Genomic DNA, 21,583 nt, shown 5'->3' with positions numbered 1-21,583 from the left:
CTCTTTTTGTAAGTAAAAAATTCTTCTTTTCATATCTCCTCTAAATCGCTTTCAAATCAACTCAGGCCCTTGAAGTTTTGACCAGCCTAGGGTTTTGCCTGCAGAACTCTGCCTTGAAGTCCTGGCTGTTATTTTCACAAGGGGCTACACCAGAATGCAAGAATAACTGGAGGAAACTGGTGTCTTAACAGCACGCCATTAGAGAAAGAACGCATTCGGAGATGAGCATGGTAGGAATGCTCAGAGAAAGACTCAGCCTGAAGGATAATTCCAAGTTGATCTGTAGCTGTCATAGCTTGAGAAGATGGTAAAATGAGGACATTTTTAAAAATAATTTAGCTATCTTCTTTCTCAAGTGAGAAAGCATTATTTTGCACGTAGAAGGAGAAAGAGAAAGCAGGAGATGTAACTTCGGCACATTATTGTAGGTGACTGTGATGTTCTGTCCAAATAAGATGTGTGAGTTGAATCCCAGTGTCTCTTTCTAGCCTGCCATGACCTCATTTGACTTGATTGTTATCAGCCGATAGACAAATCCTCTTGGTCTCATGTTTTTGTGTTTCCTCCACTCATGATTGGTTGAGACTCTTCAAAGAACTAATCCAGGGGTGTCAAACTGCCGGCCCACAGGCCAGACGCGTCACAATGAAACTGCACCCACCCCATTGCCAGCAATGGGGAAAAAGCTCAGATACATCACATGACATCGCGAGTTTGACATGTCTGGACTAATCAATCCAGTATGGAGAAAGAGATGCAGTAGTCAGAACAGGGTGTTAAAACATTATTGTTATACTTCCTGGTAGATACTAAGCCAGTGATTCCCAATCCTGTCTTCACGCTGGACCTCCTTAAATACCATTTGTGTCAGCTATGCTGACTCAGGAATTCTGGGAGTTGAGGAGAAGCATTTGGTGGGGAAGTTTTGCGAGCTATGTTGGGTGGGTCATTTTCTACCAGAAGAAGCCCTTGCCTTTGTTACTGGCTTAACTCACACTTTCTCAACCCACTATGGTTCTGGAAGCAAAACCCGTTATTGTCCACCACCCATACTGGCCTCGGAATTTGGAACTCCAAAATTACATCCCAAATGACCGACCCTTATGGCAGCTGTTGACATTCTTATTCTCTACTTCAGGAATTATCTTGCTGTTGACTTGGTTTGCAGCAGGTTGGCGAAGCAAGACATGGGGCCCTTTTGGAACTTGGCGCACCTTGATCATTTGCTGGTTTACCATCTGTTTTTTTTATTCATGATGTCATTGAAGGCTGGTTTGTCCTTTACTATACGGAAATCCCAGGGGATCCATCCTTTCTCTCGCAGATCTGGAAGGAATATGGCAAAGGTGACAGCAGATTTATGATATCAGATAATTTCATAGTTTGCGTGGAAACCATGAATGTCTGTTTTTGGGGTCTCCTCAGTCTTTGGACTGCAGTCGCATTTCTGTCACGCCAGTCCCATCGATACGTGTTGCAGCTAGTGGTGTCACTTAGGTCTTCTACATGGTGACGTTCTGTACTTGTACACTGAATACCGTGATGGCTTTCGCCATAGTGAGATGTGGCACCCTAACCCTACTTCTGGTTTTACTTTGTCTTTATGAATGGTCTGTGGATTATCATTCCCTCTCTTCTCATCTGGGATGCCTGGAAGCACCTCAGTGCTTGCCAGAGAGTAATAGATGCCAACAAAGTCAAGAAACATTGATGTTTTGCACAGGTGGTCATATTAGATGGTTCTTTCAGCCATTCAGAGGTTGATCTTGTATTCCTCCTGTTCCTCTGCACTTCTTTAGATATTTTCTGATATCACCACTCATTTTATTGATAGCTTTCTTTTCCTTTCTTTTTTCTTCAGTTATTTTTCCAACTGCTTTGGGATTGTGTATCTGCAGAAAAAAAAACACCCACTACTGTAAAGATTTGTATATAAATAGACAGATCTGTTGCTTTAGGGGCAACTATTTTCTAATGTCCCAATTTATCACTGTATCCAAAGCTCCATTCCATTGAATGTCCTCTGAATAGCATTAAACTCTCTTATTTGTAAACTGAAGTGTGACATTTTAATAAACAATCTCTGTGTTGTAAAAAAAAGGAATTCTGGGAGTTGAAGTCCATGAGTCATAAAAGAGGTTGCCTACCCCTGGCTTAGGACAATGTTTTTCAACTTTGGCAAATTTAAGATGCGTAGACTTCAACCAGAAGTCAGAATGGCTAGCTGAGGAATGCTAGGAGTTGAAGTCCACAAGTCTTAAAAGTTGCCAAGTTCGGAGACCCCTGGTTTATTAGGCAAAGAAAATGGGAAAAAATGGATAAGACAGAATTGGGGTTGTGGAGTGTGGGAAAATTCGATTCTACATTATCTCTGCATTTATTTGTGTTTCAAAAAATCGCAAGACATTTTTTTCTTTTGAATGGCATTTAAACACCTCTCTTTTGCTCAAAAGGCAGGTTTGGAAATTCATGTCGATACATTTAAAACCAATCTTTTCCAGATCAAAATAAGTTTCAAATCACTCACTAGTCTACCAATTGTGAATCAGGTCGCTTCTTATTAGAATTGCTATAAAAAAAACCTTCCTGAAGCCTCTTTCTGAATGTAAACAAGAAAGAAAAATTGAATAATGTGTTCCTTCATCCCGAGGGGAGAAAGCTGGGAGAAATAAATTCTAGTAAATGATTGTTGCATCAATCACAAGCATTATAAGGCTCACATTGTCTTTTGTTCCTCTTAGCTTTATCTGGCCCCTTGTGGGCCTGTGGTAATTGAGTAGTGATGAGCTTCTAGATTTATTTCATCTCAAGTCTACTGAAATGATGTCTGTCTTCCACACGATCCCCATAGGTAAAGAAGAACTTGCAATGTTTCACAAGATGTTCCTGAGTCCCAGTGGCAGCTGAGCAGGACCGTCCCAAGGCCTCAGAGGCATGAGGGATAATAGGGCCACAAACAAAGGCAGAGGGAATTTGTTCCAGGTCCCAAACCTACAAAGAGGGGTTTTTTTTTGTATATCTGACTTGATCTTGATGGATCCCCAAGGTGACTGCCCTGAAGTCAGAAAACACGATGACATCAGTTTGCTTCTGCCCACCTTGAGAAAATAAAGTTGCCTTCCCTGGGTACAGCTGTGTTCCATCAACAAGGCCCCAGGCTTTAGCAGAGGCAGAAGGATTTAGGTTCAAGCCTTTGTAGTTCCACTGTAAAGGATCAGGAGGTCGAGTTGGGGAAGACCTGCTGCAAGGTAGCTCAATAAAGAAATGGACTTCTGTAAAAAAAAAAGTTTCCAGCATCAGCAGGTCTTAAAGGTGGAGAGGAAGAGATGGAGCAGCTGGTCATCTGAGAAGCTGCAAAGCAATAGCAATCCGCTTTGGAAAAGAAAATCTGGGCAAATGCAAGAAATAAATGTTGGATGTGAGAAAGCCTAGCTGAAGGAGAAAGAGAGACATAGGAGAGAATGTATCCTTTGGGGGGTCTAGGCCAACTCGCCACAGCTATCTCACCACAGCCATCTCACTGCAACCAACTCGCCAAGGCCATTTCACCTCAGCCAACCCACTGTGGCCATCTTGCCACAGCCAACACCACGGGACACTCACCATAGCCAACTCACCACCATGGGACAACTCACTGCAGACAGTTCTATGTTGGATAACTCAACGTGATGAATGTTATCCACCACTTTCCAAAAAATGGAAATAATGTTGAAGAAACAGTGGTGGGTAACATTTATCGCATTGAGTTGTCCCACGTGGCATTGTCCCGCGGCCATGGCAAGTTGGCCGTAGTGAGAATTGGCAAATTGGCCGGGACAGATTGTTCCATTCTGTCCTCTGGTGCCAAAGTCATCCTGAAGTCACCTTCTTGCCTTGAGGAGACATTCTGCTTAAGAGTAGTTCCTGTAAAGCAGTTGTGGAAACAAGAACCAGGGCTGCCTCTGCTACTTCTTTCTTCCCATTCACATATCACAAATAATGTATAACACAAACATTTAAAATAAATAAATAAATAAACCTTTATTGTCAAAGCACAACATGTGTACATTGAGATTAGCTGAGCCTCCCCCCGTGCGCTCTCCCCCCAACACACAGTGACAACAAACCCTCCATTTGATAGCAGCGTTCAACTTTTCTATAGCCAGAATCCTCCTTCATTTGTAAGTCCCATTTTGGGACCAACTGTTGGCTATACATTGCCATTCCTTTGTTTTTCTCTTAAGAGTACCTCACATGCCAAGAAGAAAGCTTTGATTCTCTCCAGTAAGAGAGGTTGGGTTTTGGGTTTTTTTTTGTATTCTCTTGCCTGCTAAAGTCTGAAATAATCAAAAGACTCATCAGCCATTATATCTACTTGCTTCTTCTCTTTTTCCTTAAAGCAGACACACGGAATGAAAGAACAATAGAAAGATAGGGAGAGATATTACACAAGGTTAGAGAGAAAAAATCCCCTGTGTTTTTTCCCATCAGTTTTTATTTTGGGGGATAAAAAAAAGAATTTAGAAGGATTCCCACCCAAAGGAATAACTTTTGGAGAGGTTTTCATGGATTAAATATACTTATGTAATGCCTGTTAGCCAAATGTGGGGCTGTCCTGTCTTTCATTGTGTCAACACCAGTCCCATAATCAAACCAAAAAAAAAAGATATTGTCTTGACTTTATGCAATTCCATTCAATCTCAGTGGAAGATATCAGGACAATATTCCCTCTCTTATGGGGTTAATTCAAAAGTACTAGCAACGTTATTGCTACTGTTATTACTAAAGGAGCTCCTGCTGTTGAGAATCTATTGGACAATTTCTCCTGTCTTTCCACCGATTTCTTCTGCCCACCAATTGTCCACCCATGTCTCAAACCATCGCTATCTAGCTTGAATGCCATCTAAATGGAATGTGATTGTTAGTATAGTCATAGGTAAGTACTATACAGTGAAAGTTCCAAAAATAATTTGCAGACGACACCAAGCTGGAAGGAATAGCCAACGCTCCAGAAGATACAGAAGGATCTTGACAGACTTGTACATTGGGTGCTATCTAACAAAATGAAATTCAATGGTGAAAAAATTAAGATTCTATCTTTAGGCAAGAAAAACCAAATGCACAGGCATAGTATAGGTGGTTACCTTGCTCAATAGTAGTAACTCTGAGACGGATCTCAGAGTCCCAGTGGACAATCACTAAAATAGCCAGCAGTGTGCTGCAGCTGCCAAAAAAGCCAACAAAGTCCTAGGCTGCATTAACAGAGGGATAGAATCAAGATCACGTGAAGAGTTAATACCACTTTACAACACCTTGGTAAGGCCACACTTGGGATACAGCATCCAGTTTTGGTCACCACGATCTAAAAAAGAAGTTGAGACTCTAGAAAGAGTGCAGAGAAGAGCAACAAAGATGATCAGGGGACTGGAAGCTAAGACATATAAAGAACGGTTGCTGGAATTGGGTATGTGTAGTTTAATGAAGAGAAGGACCAGGGGTGACATAATAGCAGTGTTCCAAAATCTCAGGGATTGCCACAAAGAAGAGGGAGTCAAGCTATTCTCCAAAGTACCTGAAGGCAAGACAAGAAGCAATGGATGGAAACTAGCCAAAGAGAGAAGCAACATAGTCATTCAAACTTCGTTTTTCTTCTTCTACAGTTTGGTGGATTTGCAGTAGTCCTCTGCCCCCTATTCTTCTTGGCAGGTATAATCTGTCGATGTCACTTCGTGGATGTAGAGCATGTTCAAAAGTTTACATGTTTTCCAATCTAGGTGTTCCAATTCGGCCAATGTCCAGTTGATAATTCCAGCTGGGTAGTGTATCACTGGGACTGCCCATGTATTAATGGCTTTAATTATAATTCCAGCATTCAGTTTTGATTTTAGTATTTTGCGGACTCTTCTGATGTATTCCTTTTGTATTGACTCTGACTTTTCCATTCAAGATGCTATCTGCTTCCAATATGCCTAGGTATTTGTAACCGTCATCCTTTGCTAGTGCTTTCATAATACTTCCATTTCCCAGTTCTATTCCTTCTATTTTTCCCATTTTTCCTCGTTGCATGGATAATATAGCACATTTTCCAAGTCCAAAGTCCATTCTGATGTCGCTGCTAAACAGTTGAACTGCATTGACAACATTGACGACTGCATCGACAACCATTTTTTTAAAATGGTATAGGGTTTCTTGCTTGAGCAGGGGGTTGGACTAGATGACCTCCAAGGTCCCTTCCAACTTTATATTAATATTATTATTATTATTATTATTATTATTATTATTATTATTATTATTATTATTATTATTATTATTATTATTTAGAAATTACAAAGACATTTTAACAAAGGGCACAGATTATTAAACCAGTCAAACTTCATAAAGCAAATAGGTCAAAATCTATTATTGCCTATGCATGGAACAGACCTTCTAAGAGCGAATGGCACAAAATTCTGTAACCCAAGAATTTTACTAGATCCTTTAAAATTAAAATATAATCTTTGATCAATATATTTAAACCTACTGTTATTCTGTGGTGGAGCCATATCTGAGGTTCTGCTGTTGGCCTGATCCAGATTTTCAAGGAAGAATGCAGCTCTGTATTTATTCAGACCATGACATATTGGATATCAAGTCATAGCCACTGTTCTGTAAAGAGTATCTCTCTATTTCATTCCTACAAAACCATCTGGACAAGGTGCACTGAGTTTGGGAGATTTATAAGAGGCTATCTTTAGATTATATTGGCTTATTTGTGCACCTTTATACACTGCAACTTTTGGCCAGATAAAAAGTGATAGATCGCTGTCTTAGGAGACAGGCTTGAAAATAATTCTATATTGATCAACAGCCCAGTCTCTGAAATCTTGAACAATTAGTAAACTCTACAAATTTTTGTGGTCTTGCTCAAAGTCTTCTGAGACTTATTATTATGGTTTTCCCAAAGGTGCTTTTTTCAAAAGGCAACTGATCTTTGTTTTTCCGTGAAGACATTCTGCTTTTTATCCAAGAAGCTTCTTCAAATTCTGAACTTCGAAACCAAGAAAGCTTCTTGGATGAGAAGTGAAACAACTTCAAGGAAAAACAAAGCCCAGTTGCCTTTTGAAAAAAAGTCAACTGGTCAGCCAGATATTCAGACTGGATTTGGCACTTTTGTCCACCTATCAAGTCCTTCCCAAGAACCTGGGATAGGCAGATATGGATACGTTAAAGGTATTGTCGCAGGACGTAAACTGTTCTGAGTAAAGCTCCCTTCGCAGGTGATGGTTATTTTGTCAATGGCGATGGTGTTCAACTAGTGCTCTAGTTGTTTGGGATTGCACCCAAGGAACCTATTAGTGTTGGTATTGCCTTCACTTTCTTTTGCCACAGTCATTTTATTGCTATTTTCAAAATTTTGTTCTGTTCTACAGTTCTTCCTCTTCTATTCTGTATCTCCGGGTACAGCCACTCCACTATTATTCCCATGTATGCTATCTGACAATTATCATGGGCAACATGGCATCCTCTGGCCCCATTTTACTATCCCTTCATACCAGTTCTCAGATTTACTGCTCTTATTAGTGCACATCTTGGTGGCGAAAATCCAACAGAATCAAGTCACCTGGACTAGAGCAGGGGTCTTCTAATTTGGCAACTTTAAGACTTGTGGACTTCAACTCCCAGAATTCCTCAGCCAGGTGGCTGAGGAATTCTGGGAGTTGAAGTCCATAAGACTTAAAGTTGCCAAATTAGAAGACCCCTGAACTAGAGCAACCCTGACAACTTGAAGAGGCTTGGACTTCAACTCCCAGAATTCCCTAGCGAGCATGCTGGGTGGGAAGGCATGAAGGCCTCCCCCACACAGCTGTGGAATTTGCATCTACACATTTTCAAGCTGGAGAAACGCTGGACCACGGGATCCATGAAAACTAAGGAGTAGGGAAGGATCTGAGAACAGCATGTTTCTTTCCTGGTGGTTAGATGTTTAGAAACACTCTAGCATGAAATTTAATTGTTTCCTTCTCCAAATCTTTATGAAAGACTCCAAATAGGGAAGAGAAATATGAAAGCTATTTAGCTAGCAATGGAGGTCTTTGAATTCTCCTGTGAGGCTCTGGCCATCATTTCCAGTGTAACCTCTGAACAAAAGCACAAAAACGTGGTTGATGGAATAGGAGAATCCTGAAACTGCTTCAATCGATAATGACATTTATCTGATTTTGAAGGGGAATAATCTCAGCAAAGCTCAGGAAAAATGCCTCCCAAATGAGCCTGGGTGTGTGAGGATAAAAAAAACACAACTCCAGCCGCAAACACTTTTCAAGCGTCGGGTTTTCAAACAAGATCTTTATGGGTGACTAGTTTGAGCATCGTTGGATGTTGATGTGTGAATTCGCAACAATTCCTTACTGCACTTTAACTTTGAAATTACTTTGAAATCATTCCCCAGGGCCCAAGACAAGAAGAAAACTTAATATATAAAAGGAGAGAGAGAGAGAGAAAAAAAAATAGGGGAAAAAAAGCAGGGCATTAAAAAGAAGCTTTTTCCCCCCTGCTAACAAGCATTTATAGCTCTTCTACCTGAAGACATTTCCTTTATTTTCTTCTACTGAAGGCTAATGATTAAACATATTTTACGTTGAAAGAACTCCGTGTTGATGCTTCCATCTCAGGTGAGAGAAAGATGCTAGAAGTGTAAAGCTTCTGGAAACAAATCCTTGGCCAGATGCTGAACTGAGATATGGGTAGAAACGGGGCTGCTATTAACTTTGAAGGAGACTGAGAGCTGCTGAGTGTTGCTGTGCCATACCAGTTCAGGACTTCTCTTTAGTTTTTAAACAGCTATCTGCTTATTCTAAGGGTTACACCTGTGGTCCGTAGACTGCTGGGGGGTGGGGCAATGTCATCACAAGGGGGGGTGGGTCCCAAATATTTGATGCAGCCTGGTGCTTTAAATCTTTTTTTTTTAATTCCATTTATATCCCGCCCTTCTCCGAAGACTCAGGGTGGCTTACAAGCTTAGCAGTAGCCTTCATTCTATATATATGCCTGCTTATTAGGGCTTTCACACACACCCCAAGCGGCATTATTACAAAGTCAGCTTATTGCCTCCAACAATCTGGGTCCTCATTTTACCTTGAGTTACGTTTGGGGTTCATGGCATAATCCGCGGCCACAAATGTATTTAAAGGAGTCTGTGGCGAAAAAAGTTTGAGAACTATAGTTTTCAGCTCTTTCCTCCTCAAAATAGGAAGCATAACTAATTTTCAGCAGTTATGATTGAGGAAAACCCAAGATCAACATTCAGTTCTGGGCCATAAATTGCTCGCTCTGCAATAGAAATCTTATTCTGAATACCCAGGGTACAAAAGCAAAGCTGCCACATTTGCAGATTTCCACACTTGCCAAGGATCCAGGTTGAGGAGATAGCTCCAACTTAGGTCGAATTGCCATCTGTTGTCTGAAGGGCAAACCAACAGAGGGTTGTGGTGCTGGAACAGCACCAGGACCACCATTGCAATGTGCTGATAGGGATGGCTGCAGGACACAGAGTAACAGAATTGGAAGGACCTTTGGTGGTCTTCTAGTCCAACCCCCTGCTCAGGCAGGAAACCCTACAGTATACCATTTCAGACAAATGGTTGTCAATATCTTCTTAAAAAACTTCCAATGTTGGAGCACCCACAACTTCTGGAAGCAAGTCGTTCCACAAATTAATTGTTGTTCTAACTGTCAGGAAATTTCTCTTTAGTTCTAGATTGTTTCTCTCCTTGATTAGTTTTCATCCATCGCTTCTTGTCCTGCCTTCGGGCACTTTGGAAAATAAATTGGCCCCCTTCTTCTTTGTAGCAACAACCCCTTAGTTACTGGAACACTGTTACCATGTCACCCCTAGTCCTTCTTTTCATTAAACTAGACATGGCCATACACCCTTTTGTAAGTTACTGTTGTTGTGGTAAATTTGGGTCAGGCAGATTAGGAATCATTTAGGAGCCTTTCCTGGGGAATCAGCCTATGAAGTGCTGCTGCTTGTCTTGCGTTGAGTGATTAGGCCCCCTACATAAAAGAGATGTGATGCAAGAAAACAAGCACTCACTCTTTTTCATCATGCTTCTCTGCTTCGGTACAGAAATCCAAAGCTACTTTTCTGTTGCTGACCTATCCAGCTTTGTTTTCTGTATCGACCGGCATTGATTCATTCTGCAGCAGGAATATGTCAGTCTTTTTCAGCTGAGGGTCACCTTCTTGCAGGGGTAATCCACTGGGGGCTGTGTAATGGAGCACTGGAGTTTAAAGTGATCAAAGCACCCTTTTCTCCCTAACTGTAATGGTATTTGGGAATGACCTGGTGGGGGGGGGCTAGCTATGGGTCAGTCAGATAAGAGAAAGCATAAACTGCAGCTGCATAATGGGAGAAAACAACTTAGAAGGCTACCCACCCACCCCAATCCTCAAGTTCCCAGGCTATGAAAGAGACAGGAGATTTGTACTTTCAGACTTGCAAGGTTGATGTCAGCTTTCCCAGATAAACCAGGCAGAAAGTTATGATCAGAGGAACAAATTTTACTTTATTGTAAGAGTACGTTAACAGAATCTTGCAAGTCTGAAAATACAAATCTCCCACTGTCTCTTTCAAAAGCCTGGGAATCTTGGCGGCATCCCCTTCTGAGTTGCTTTCTCGGCTCATTATGCAGCTGTGGGCTAGGCCGTCTGTTATCTGACTGTTCCCCAGACAGCCTCCCTTCCTCCCTTTCCCAAGGTCATTCCCACATCCCCGTGCACTGATCCACTTCTCTTCTCTTTCAACTCAGCAAAACTCCAGTGTGAAGTGAAAGCAAGAGGATTCTTTTCAGTCTTCGGCAGCAATGTTGGAATAATTCCTGGGGGCTTTTGCCACTGTCAAAAATTATATTCTTTCGTGTTTCACTTGGTCAGACTTCTCCTAAGTAAATCTGTTTCGGGCTGGACTGGAAACCCAGTGGCTTGCAGGATCAGTGGCATGTAATTATGCTTGATTTCCTTCTACCACTGTGCAGGGTTAGAAAACTTCCAAGCTAGAACTTTCTGTTTTGGTTGATGATTGGTGTGATGTGATTGATTATTCTTAAATGAGAGTGGGGGTGGGAAGTAGTTTTAGAAAGACATTGTATCACAGAGGAGGCTTTTAGCAACCTTTGTTTATAAATCTTCCTAGTAAATTGATGGTAGGAAGCAATTTTGTCTGGCAAACTAATTAGAGCACTGGCGTATTTTCTGATAAAAATAAGCATGGAACTGCTGGATTCTTTGCGCAGGCATTTTCTGCTGTTAACATGGAAATACCAGCTGCTAATCTTCATCAAGATGTCAGGAGAGAGCAGATAGCAAGGCAAAGGACATCAAAGGAATGATAGTCCTTTGGGCTGAAAGGTGCAGTTTTCAGTGGATAATTTATTCTGAGTTTATGCAGTGGAAATACAGTCAGTTCGGGTTATTTGGGGGGGGGGTAAACCTGTGCATGAGGGATCCAAATTGGGCTGGTGGCTGAGGTGCCAGGCTAAAACTAGGGGATTGTAAGTTCTAGGCTTGTCTTGGCCACAAAGCCACCTGGGTGACCTTGGGCCAGCCCCTCCCTCTCAGTCCTACCAATTTAAACATGTTGTGTGATGCCAACTAGCACTGTCCTCCTAAATTTTGTTCCACATAATCCTGTTTAGCTTGTTAAGAAGAAAGGCTACTGCAGATGTATTGATATTTTGCACTTGTTTATTTACAACCATACGAACTAACTAAGGAAAGGAAAAGCTCTACTCATTCCTGTCACCTCCCCAGTCTTTATTTGGTTGGATACTCAGTGTTCATAAGCATGTGCTAACCCGTGGGTTGGGGATTTGGGGTGAGTTGTAAAGGTTTCCTCCATCGTTTTGGTACTCACTCCCGGAATTCATGGCTAAAAGAATGGAGTTTCCCATTGGGAAATCAAACTTTGGAGATTCCCATTCCTGAATTACCTTTGGTCCCCGCAGTTTAGAGTGGTTCGCAGGTGATTTCAGGTGGGTGATGAAGGCACTACAGGAAGAACATTGCTGGGATCTCCAATGGCTGGAGGCTATGAAGATCTTGACGGGGAAGAACAGGCTTCTGCTCAATCCTCACAAGGCTGAGTGGTTGTGGGTTTTAAGGCCTCCTGACTCTGGAGATTTTCCATCTTTAACTCTGCCTGGAGATGCACCTTTACAGTCAGAGTGCCGTTTGGGTGTCTCGAGAACCTACCACTCCTGCTAAAGAAGTGTTCTGTTCCAGCCTATGACCGGCCCTGTTTGAATGTCAGGGACAACCCCTTTTTATAGTCAACAGGTGGGAAAAACCCAACCAAATTTATTTACAAAGAAATCAAAAGTTCAAAAAAGAGTTAAACAGGAATAACAGACCAGGACTCTAGCAGAAGATCTTCAAACGGTTGCCTTCAGCAACCAGCACCTCCCATACCTTCCCCTTTTATCAGCAGTCCCAAGGCATGGCTTCTCATTGTCTTCTCCTCCTCTCACCGAGTTGCCTCATTGCCTTTCTCTGTTCTACTCTGCTGGATTGCCTCCTGCTCCTAGCGTCCCTGAATAGATCCAGCTGTGAATCATCTACGTCCAATACCTCGTGCTCACACGGCTGAGTCTGATGAGGAACATGATGGGAGGGGCCAGGCTGAGAGTCCTGCAGTGCATCAGAGCCTTCCTCTGACACCAAAGGCTCTCTAAACCCCTCCTCCTCTTCAGAATCATCAGACTCAGCTGCCAGTATCACAGGCTGATGCTGAATCACAACAAGAAGTAGCTGGCAGCCATGGTTAGGGGAGCGTTTGCACAGATTCATCTTGTGCACCAATGTGCCCATTCATGGACTGGGAGGCCTTGCTTCATGGTGACTCATAGCTTCTTCACCTCCTGTTTGGATTACTTCGATGTCTAATGTGAAGTTGCCCCTGAAGAGCACTCAGAAGTTTCCTCAGGTGCAGAATGCAATATTGTAGGGACAGTGGTGGGATTCAGCTGGCTCGCACCGGTTTAGTAGAACCGGTAGCTAAATTTTGCTGCATTCGGAGAACTGGCTGGCTTCCAGAAGTCCAGTCTAGGCCTGGAGGAGGCCTCCCAGGTCTAGAATAGACCACCGGACATGCTAGGATGCCACTTCCGGAAGTCCATTCTAGGTCTCGGAGGCTCAGGCCTGCATCAAATAAGAGAACCGATTGTTCAGGTATTTGAATTCCACCACTGTGTAGAGCTTTGGAGTTTCCCATTATGCTACTATAATAATGCTGCACTGGCTCTGGTAGGCTTCCAAGTGCACATTTCAGGTGTTAGTTGTCACCTATGGAGACCTACACAGCACAAGGCCAGACTCTGGAGCTGTGTCTCCTGCATGGTTTCTGCTTGGCTTACAGGATCTAGCAGAGATTGATGTTCCAGGTCCCTTCCATTAAAGAGTGTCATCTTCTTGGTCCCAGGAGTTGAGTCTTCTCTGTGGCAGGCAGTGACTATCTTGTGGAACAGTTTCCTTCTGGAGATTCAGATGGCCCTGTCCCTATTAGCCTTTTGCAGCCTAAAGACTTGGATGTTTCCTCAGGCTTTTGGGCTAGGAGGTTAGGCAAGCTCTTCCGTTGATGTGGTTGCCATGATCAGAGTTTCTTGTTTTTACACTGGGTTGCATAGATTATTGGTTGCATTCTGTGGTTTTAAATCTTTACCCACCACTGAGAATCACTGGATGAACTGGGCAGCCACAGAAATAAATAAATCTTCTTAAGGAGTCTATCTGAAATTCGCAGTCCCTTCTGAATGCAGCCCTGGCAGTAAGTTGAAAGTAGCTACCGTATGTCCTGAATCAAAGTAAATGACTTAATGCTGAAATGTCCAGAACTGAAGTGTAAAAATTAAAACCCAATCTATCGTGAGTGTTAGAGCTTTAAAGAATGGCTCTTGCCTGGCTCTGAAGAAAGAGGGAGGGGGGGGGAGAAGGAAACAGGTACAAATTTTGCAATCAAGCCATCTGAGGAAGTAACCCAGTAGGGGTGGAAGTACTTGAATGGGTAAGTGCTCATAATTACACAGTAAATATACTTACTTTGGTTTGGAAGCTGCCGAAGGAGGAAGAGTTTAGACTCTCCAAGTGGATGGAACTTGGGAAGCGATTTCATTTTTAGAAATGTTCTTTCCTTGCCCCATTAGACCCCCTGTGATGTTATCTTTGTGGCACAGCAGCATTACTGCAGAAATCTTTTATGAAGTGTGAAATGTCAGAAGTCTCGTCAAATCACTCTGCCTTGTACTGTGACATGCAAACCATGGAAATGACGGTGTGGATGAAGACCTTGTATAGTTGTTCATCTTCATGGCAGCCTAGAGGGGGGTTGTGGGGAAAGGCTTATATTTGACCTATATCACAGATGGGAAGATAGGAGGGGAGAAAGAGTAATCTCTCTAGTAAGTTTATGTCAGTCAGCTTATGACTTTATTACAGCATCCAATCTGAGTCAGTAAAAGGGACCAGAGGTTTAGTCTTCTGAGCTTCTTCAGTTATAAACTGAATTCAGTGTAAACAGAAGCATAGAATCAAAATCACATGAAGTATTAGTACTGCTTTACAAAATCTTAGTAAGGCTGCATCTGGAATACGGCATTCAGTTTTGATCATCACATTACAAAAAAGATGTTGAGATTTTGGAAAAATTGCAGAGAAGAGCAACTAAGATGATTAAAGGCTTGGAGACTAAAACATATGAAGAAGGGTTGCAGGAATTGGATTTGGCCAGTCTAGAGAAAAGAAGGACTAGGAGGTGACATGATACCCGTATTCCAGTATTTGAGGGGCTGCCACAAAGAAAAGGGGGTCAAATTATTCTCCAGAGCACCAGAGAGCAAGACAAGAAACAGTGGATGGAAACTAATCAAGGAGAGAAGCAACCTGGAATTAAGGAGAAATGTCGTAACAGTGAGAACAATTAACCAGTGGAACAGTTTGCGTTCAGAAGTTGTAGGTGCTTCACCACTGGAAGTTTCTAAGAAGAGACTGGACAGCCACTTCTCTGAAATGGTATAGGGTCTCCTACTTGAGCAGGGGGCAGGACTAGAAGATCTTCAAGGTCCCTTCCAGCTCTATTCTGATTGATTGATTGATTGATTGATTGAGCATTTTGATTTGTGCTGGAGCCCATCCTCAGAGAGGTTTCCTGAAGATGGGCTCCAGCACAAGTCCTGAAGCTCAGAAGACTCAACCTCTGGTCCCGGTGACTGACCCACTTTGGATCCTGCAACATTATCCCGGGACATGTATAGTTGCCTTCATTTGTCATGAGTTTATATTTCAGTCCCAAACGGTTCAATTGGCGACTTAGTCTTTACTTAGCTCCACAGAGCACCTTCCTCTGGCTGACTGGTGGAGTTGTCACTCTCATTTGAGCTTCCGTATCTCTTAATTCTCTGTATTTGTATTTTAAAATAAGGCTTATAGCATCACAAATCTTTCTGATAGGGTTTGGTAAATATTCGTAGCATACAGATCAGGATCAGGAGATCCATTTTTTTCCTCCAGTATGTTCGTTTCAGGTCTAGCGTAGTGCAGCAGCTGTGCACACATTTTGCCCTAGATGCAGCTATAGGAGAATGACAAATGACTTTAAAATGTCCTCGCTTCAGTCTCTTTTAATGTTGCTAGGAATGCTTGTTTTAGCAGCTCTCTTTGGAATGGAAAGAAATCTGTGACCGTTACTGATGCAACTGAACTTGCACCTATGGGAGAGGAGAGAAATGGCAGTGTTATTCCAAAAATGATAGTTATCAAGCCCCAGGAATTGGTGTGCTTCCCTCTGGCCTCCATTTCTCCTTCCATGCTCCATTTAGTGCCAGGCAGAATTCTTTTGCATGTAATTTTCTCCTTGCATTTTCCCCTCGTTGATGCAAGGCAGTTTGCTTTTTTGACGTTTCGTAGAAGAAACGTAGAAGCTTGGTGACATTTGCACAGATGAGAGTGTCATGTTCCTAAGCTGCTTTAGTGATGAAGGTGACCCACCAAGCGAAGGGAGGGAGGAGAGTAACCTGCCTTTCTCCGTGGTCTTCTGGCTTGTCTGCTTTCCTGCTAAGAACTCAACTGTGGGCTTCCTCTGTTGAGATACACGTGGCACTTAAAAAGGTGTCTTGCTTTTAGATAGATAGATAGATAGATAGATAGATAGATAGATAGATAGATAGATAGATAGATAGATAGATAGATAGATAGATAGATAGATATTTACCCCTTTATTTTGAATATAAATAACTCAAGGCAGGAATATACCAAATACTCTTCCCGCCTCCTATTGGGCTATTGGCCCAAAGTCACCCATCTATGGCTTTCATGTCTAAGGCGAGACTAGAACTTACAATCTTCTGATGATTGGCCCAAAGTCACCCAGCTGGCTTTCATACCTAAGGAGACTAGAACTCACCATCTCCTGGTGATTGGCCCAAAGTCACCCAGTTGGCTTTGGAATTAGAACTTATGGTCTCCTGGTTATTAGCTCAATGTCATCCACCCGGCTTCCATGCCTAAGCAAGGACTAGAACTCACAGTTTCCTGGCTTCTAGGTGAGTGCCTAACTACTACACCAAACTGGCACATTCTCCTTCCTTTGGTGCAGTGGTGGGATTCAGCCAGTTCGCACAACTTCAGCAGAACCAGTAGCTAATTTTTGTTGCCCAGGCCCAGAACGGACTTCTGGAAGCGGCATCCACACAGAGAACTGGTTGTTCACACATTTGAATCCCGCCACTGCTTTGGTGCCTCTGCCTAATCAGTTGGAGAAATTTGAAATTTTGTGACGGTTCTGGTGCTACAATAGAATAATGCCATTATTTTCAGCCTAGTTTATATAGTGCACTCCAAATCACTTGCCTTTAGGAGATGGAATTGATTAAACCCTGAAGGCATAGTGACATTTGCTGTCAAAGAGGTAGAGTATAAATGTTCTGCCAGTTGGGTGTATATGTTGATATTTTTAAAAGTTGTTTTAAGAGCAAGAGACTCTAATGCATCTATTTTGCATTTTTTTGCATTCTTTTTCTCTGTGTTTCTCAACTTTGGCAACTTGAAAATATGTGGAACATCAACTCCCAGAATTCCCCAGGCTGTATGCTTCCCATCATCAGCTTTGCATACTGGCTGGGGAATTCTGGGAGTTGAAATCCATACTTTTTAAAGGCACCAAGGTTGAGAAACACTGCTCTCTCTATGTATTTGCTCCTGAAAACTACAATTTGGTGGGAAATCTCTTGGAGATGAGTGCATCTTATGACCCTAATTCTAATTTGGCAAAAAAAAAGTGGGTGGTTGTTTTTTTTTTGCTTATGGCTTGGGGTGGGATGTAGACTTTGTCTTTCATTAGAATCTTGAGAAACACCCCATGAAAGAATCAATTAAAAGTATGAAAATATTGACCCATTGGGATCCCCACATCAAAATAACTTACTTTATGTCCAGCCAGAACTTGAAAATAACATTTAATGTAGCACAGTACTTAAACAAAATGATCCAGTTGAGATCTGCATATGTGGGACTGATTGGGGTAGATTGCAAGGGCCACTCTGAAATATAATGTTATCATATTTTATCTATATTTTAAATTATTGTACATTATTACAATTTCATTTTAGATTGTATTTTATTACTATGTCATCTTAAATTGTATTTTATTTTAATTTCATTTTAAATTCTATTTTATCAAATTCCATTTTAAATTGTATTTTATCAAATTCCATTTTAAATTGCCTTTATCAAATTTTAGTAACAATTTGTTGCTGGAACTTTGCACTTTGATATGGCCCAAGGGCTAATCAATAAAGTTGTTGTTGTAGTAGTTATGAAAATATTAAAGCATTCATAAGCCCATAAAATTGTCTTGAATAGCAAAATGGAATGTCTTTTCACACTTGAAATGACTCTGGGTTGGAACATGGTACATTTCCTAGATTTAGCAGGGGAAAATAAGGCAGAAAAAAGAGATATTATGAAGCTGCTCTCAACATTGCTCAGAAAGGCCGCTAGACGCTGGCAGATGAGCTAAGATAGCAAGCCACTGCTCTTTTCAGATCCCAGATGCTGACATTCAAAAGTAGGCAAGCCTGGTGGGATCACCAATAATCCTGCCAGATTTCAGCCATCTCAAGGGTAGGATTTTGTAACCTTATAAGATTGGATGATCTCATGAAATCCATCGGGGCAATGTCATTTTTTTTAATGCATATGTATATCTTTATGATTTTAACACACACGCCAACTCTCTTTTTGGATGGGTTTTTTTAAACATACATTGTCGACCTATGCACTTGTGTTTTAGAAGCTTTAATTCCTGTTGCTGCTGTTTGAATCCTTACAAACCTTGAGGTACAGGTCAGCTGTCTGGGGAAAAAAAAAAGGTAGATGAGTCAGTTGATGCTGGAACTTTCTGTGCATGGAAGGACAATTCTCCACAACCCCCTCAGGTCTCTTTTCAGACTCCATCCACTTCTGAAATCTCGATTCAAAATCAGGCATCAAAAAAAATCAGATTTATCTGGGGTTTGCCTGCAATTCCTGCTCTCTCTGTTGCTTCACAATAAGCTAATCTCCAAGTTGCTTCCTTCTTGTCTTCTCCAGGGAAGCGACGATGATTCCGTGGATAAGAACAAGTGCTGTACGCTCTGCAACATGTCATTTACCTCAGCGGTGGTGGCTGAGTCACACTATCAGGGGAAAATCCATGCCAAAAGATTAAAACTCTTGCTAGGAGTGCAGCCGACTTTAAAAGCTACTGGTAAGTCCAACCATGTTGGTAAGAAAGAAGCCAATAAGATATCATTGCTCTTTGCCATAGCAGCTTTTTAAAAATAACTGTGCCGATTGGGGAAGGAACCTAGGCTTGATACCCTCTGATGAAATTGTGATCATGGCCATCTACTTAGATTACTTTTAGAAGAGAATGGAGAACTTCCCCGGGGGATCAACCTATCAACAATTCTCAGCTTTGATGTCTCCATGCTAATCACAGAGAGTAGATTTTAAGAACTGGCTACTAGAAGAGAGCTATTGTACTCCTGTTTTCCTCCTTATGAACTCCTCAATGCCTCTGGTTGACCACCACTTGACCCAGAATCCTGGCTTAGGTAGGCCATGGTAACCTCAGGATTCTTCTTATGCTCTTATGAAAACTAAGTTATCTGGAGGGTAACGCTGGTCTGTAACCGTAATAAAAATTAATTGATTGGTTTGAAAAGTACCAAACTGGGAAACCTGGAGTAGATGCCTACTTCTGAAATGTGTATAGAAGGAAGTTCTTTTCCACTACACTCTGTTAGAACTCGGGGTCATCCATTAAAACTAAATAGGGCAAGAGCTAGGACAGAGTTTAAAAAGTATTTCTTTCTGTCATATAAACTAAAAACTTGAGGGTCATGCCTTTAGATGCTTTAGACTGAGCAGGTTCATGGAGAATCTGATAATGCATGGCTACTAGTCACAGGCACCATCTCTGAAATGCTAGCTCCTGGGGAAGCATCAATGGAAGGGGGAGATCACTCTTCAGTTCACACATGCCGTTTTTCTGAATGCATCTGGTTGATTTGATTAAGAATACTTGTTTAGTTAGTCATCAACTGGGACTTGTCTAAAATTCTTAGGAATAGAAATAGAAATAGGAGTAGGAATAGAATAGGAATAGGAATAGGAACAGAACAGAACAGAACAGAATAGAATAGAATAACAGAGTTGAAAGGGACCTTGGAGGTCTTCTAGTCCAACCCCCTGCTCAGGCAGAAAACTTATACCATTTCAGACAAATGGCTGTCTGGTCTCTTCTTAAAAACTTCCAGTGTTGGAGCACCCACAACTTCTGGAGGCAACTTCTGTTCCACTGGTTAATTGTTCTAACTGCCAGGAAATTTCTTCTTAGTTTTAGGTTGCTTCTGTCCTTGATTAGTACTCCTCCTAGCATTACTGGGTTGTTTGTAAATAATGAGAAATATAGTTTGGCAGATTTTGAGGGCAGGAAAATGAGGAAGGCTGATCTACATAGCCATCCATCAGGTTCTGTCATTTCAAAAGTAACTCCATTTGCTTGAAATGTATTTGTAAGTTTGACACTCCTCCCTCTGGCGATGCATAACCTGTTCTGGAATTGCCTTTAGCTCAGTGAATGCATTTATACATCCTTCCAGCATCCCACAGAGTAAAATATCGTTTTACTTTTAACTTTGCAGAAATGTTTGGGCAGGGGGGGGAAGATAAATTCTTCTTAAAGAGAAGAAGAATTTCTTCTTTGGTTGGTTGGCCTCATGAATTTTGTCTGAAGCTTCATCTACCTCCTCCTCCTCTGCTTATAATAGACTATCCAGACCCCATTAATTTTCACAATTAAGAAATCAAATGTCAGTAGCATCTAATTTAGCCATTGGACTGTCAATTGCAACACTCGATGCAACGTTCTTACATGCAGAGAAGCTACATTTTCCCAATGCTGTGCTCAAAAGTCCAGACAGAAGAATAAAAGGACAAGCAGGAGTACACTGCATTTTACATTTGCATTTCATACTTCTAAGGGAAAAATCTGATTATTACAATCGACCTAGGACTAGCACCGTAAACGTGTTGCGTGCCTTATGTTACAGCTGCAAATCTCCAAATCCCATTTTGGGTAATCTAAAAAGAGTCATCTTGGTGTGGTAGTTTGGGATCGAAATCCCCCGCCACTAGCCACTTGGTTAGGACTAATGATAGTTGGTGCTAAGATACCCACTGTAATGGAGAGAGAAAGAATGCATTCCAGAGGAGCAAGAGATAAGCCAGTTCAGATCATTTGTGTGGAAGAAAGAGTGTTGAGACGGCTCCTCCCTAATAGTTCCCAGAGGTCTTTGATTGATGTTGAACTCCCAAAACGAAGAAAGACACGTCAAGGACTCTTCTAAGTGGTTTCCTTCATTGTTCCTCACCTATAGAGAGAATTCTTGCCAAACTAAAGCCATCTACTTGCACCATAAAATATACATTTTGGAAATTACTAGGGAGGAGACATCTTAACTCTCTTTCCCCCACACAAACTATCCGAATTGCACCATCTTTTGCTCCTCCGGAATGCATTTTCTCCCTCCTAGGAATCCGGATATAATCCCATCACATCCATCGTGATGGACGATATGGAAAGTGTAAATTAGTTTTTAGATACAGGTAGTCCTCAACTTAACAACAGTTCATTTACTGACTGTTTGACATTACAACATAACTGAAAAAAGTGACGTATGAGCATTTTTCACACTTAGGACCTTTGCAGCATGCCCAGGGATGCTTGGCAACTGATTTGTGATGGTTGCCGTGTCCCGGAGTCATGTGATCCCCTTTGGCAACCTAACAAGCAGTCAATGGGGATTCAGTTAACAACTGTGTTATCATTTAACAAGTGCAGTGATTCCCTTAACAACTGTGGCAAGGTCATTAAATGGAGCCAAACTCACTTAACAAATGTCTCACTTAGCAATAGAAATTTTGGGCTCAATTGTGGTCGTACATCAAGGACTACCTGTATTGGAATTTGTCCATGATTGCGGAGTTTTCTTTCACTTCCCAAAGGATCTCCATCAGGATTGCACAGAAG

General features: G+C 41.7%; 1 protein-coding gene and 1 pseudogene across 2 annotated transcripts in view; both read left to right on the top strand.

Moving 5' to 3' along the window:
* ZMAT4 (zinc finger matrin-type 4) overlaps positions 1 to 21,583 on the top strand; it is a gene marked incomplete at both ends in the record, with an annotated part of 97,099 nt that overhangs the window by 29,226 nt on the left and 46,290 nt on the right. The window contains one exon of the mRNA XM_083368482.1: positions 18,598 to 18,754. Coding sequence (XP_083224608.1) covers positions 18,598 to 18,754 — 157 coding nt within the window. The remainder of the gene's footprint in view (positions 1 to 18,597; positions 18,755 to 21,583) is intronic.
* Positions 906 to 1,711, top strand: LOC310643752 (3-beta-hydroxysteroid-Delta(8),Delta(7)-isomerase-like; annotated as a pseudogene). Its single transcript has one exon. The product of its transcript is annotated as a 3-beta-hydroxysteroid-Delta(8),Delta(7)-isomerase-like (transcript).

This window comes from Vipera ursinii, assembly GCF_947247035.1.
Source record: "Vipera ursinii genome assembly, chromosome: 8".
Taxonomy (NCBI): domain Eukaryota; kingdom Metazoa; phylum Chordata; class Lepidosauria; order Squamata; family Viperidae; genus Vipera; species Vipera ursinii.
Note: the sequence above shows the minus strand (reverse complement) of the source record. Positions and strands in the feature narration are given on the sequence as shown.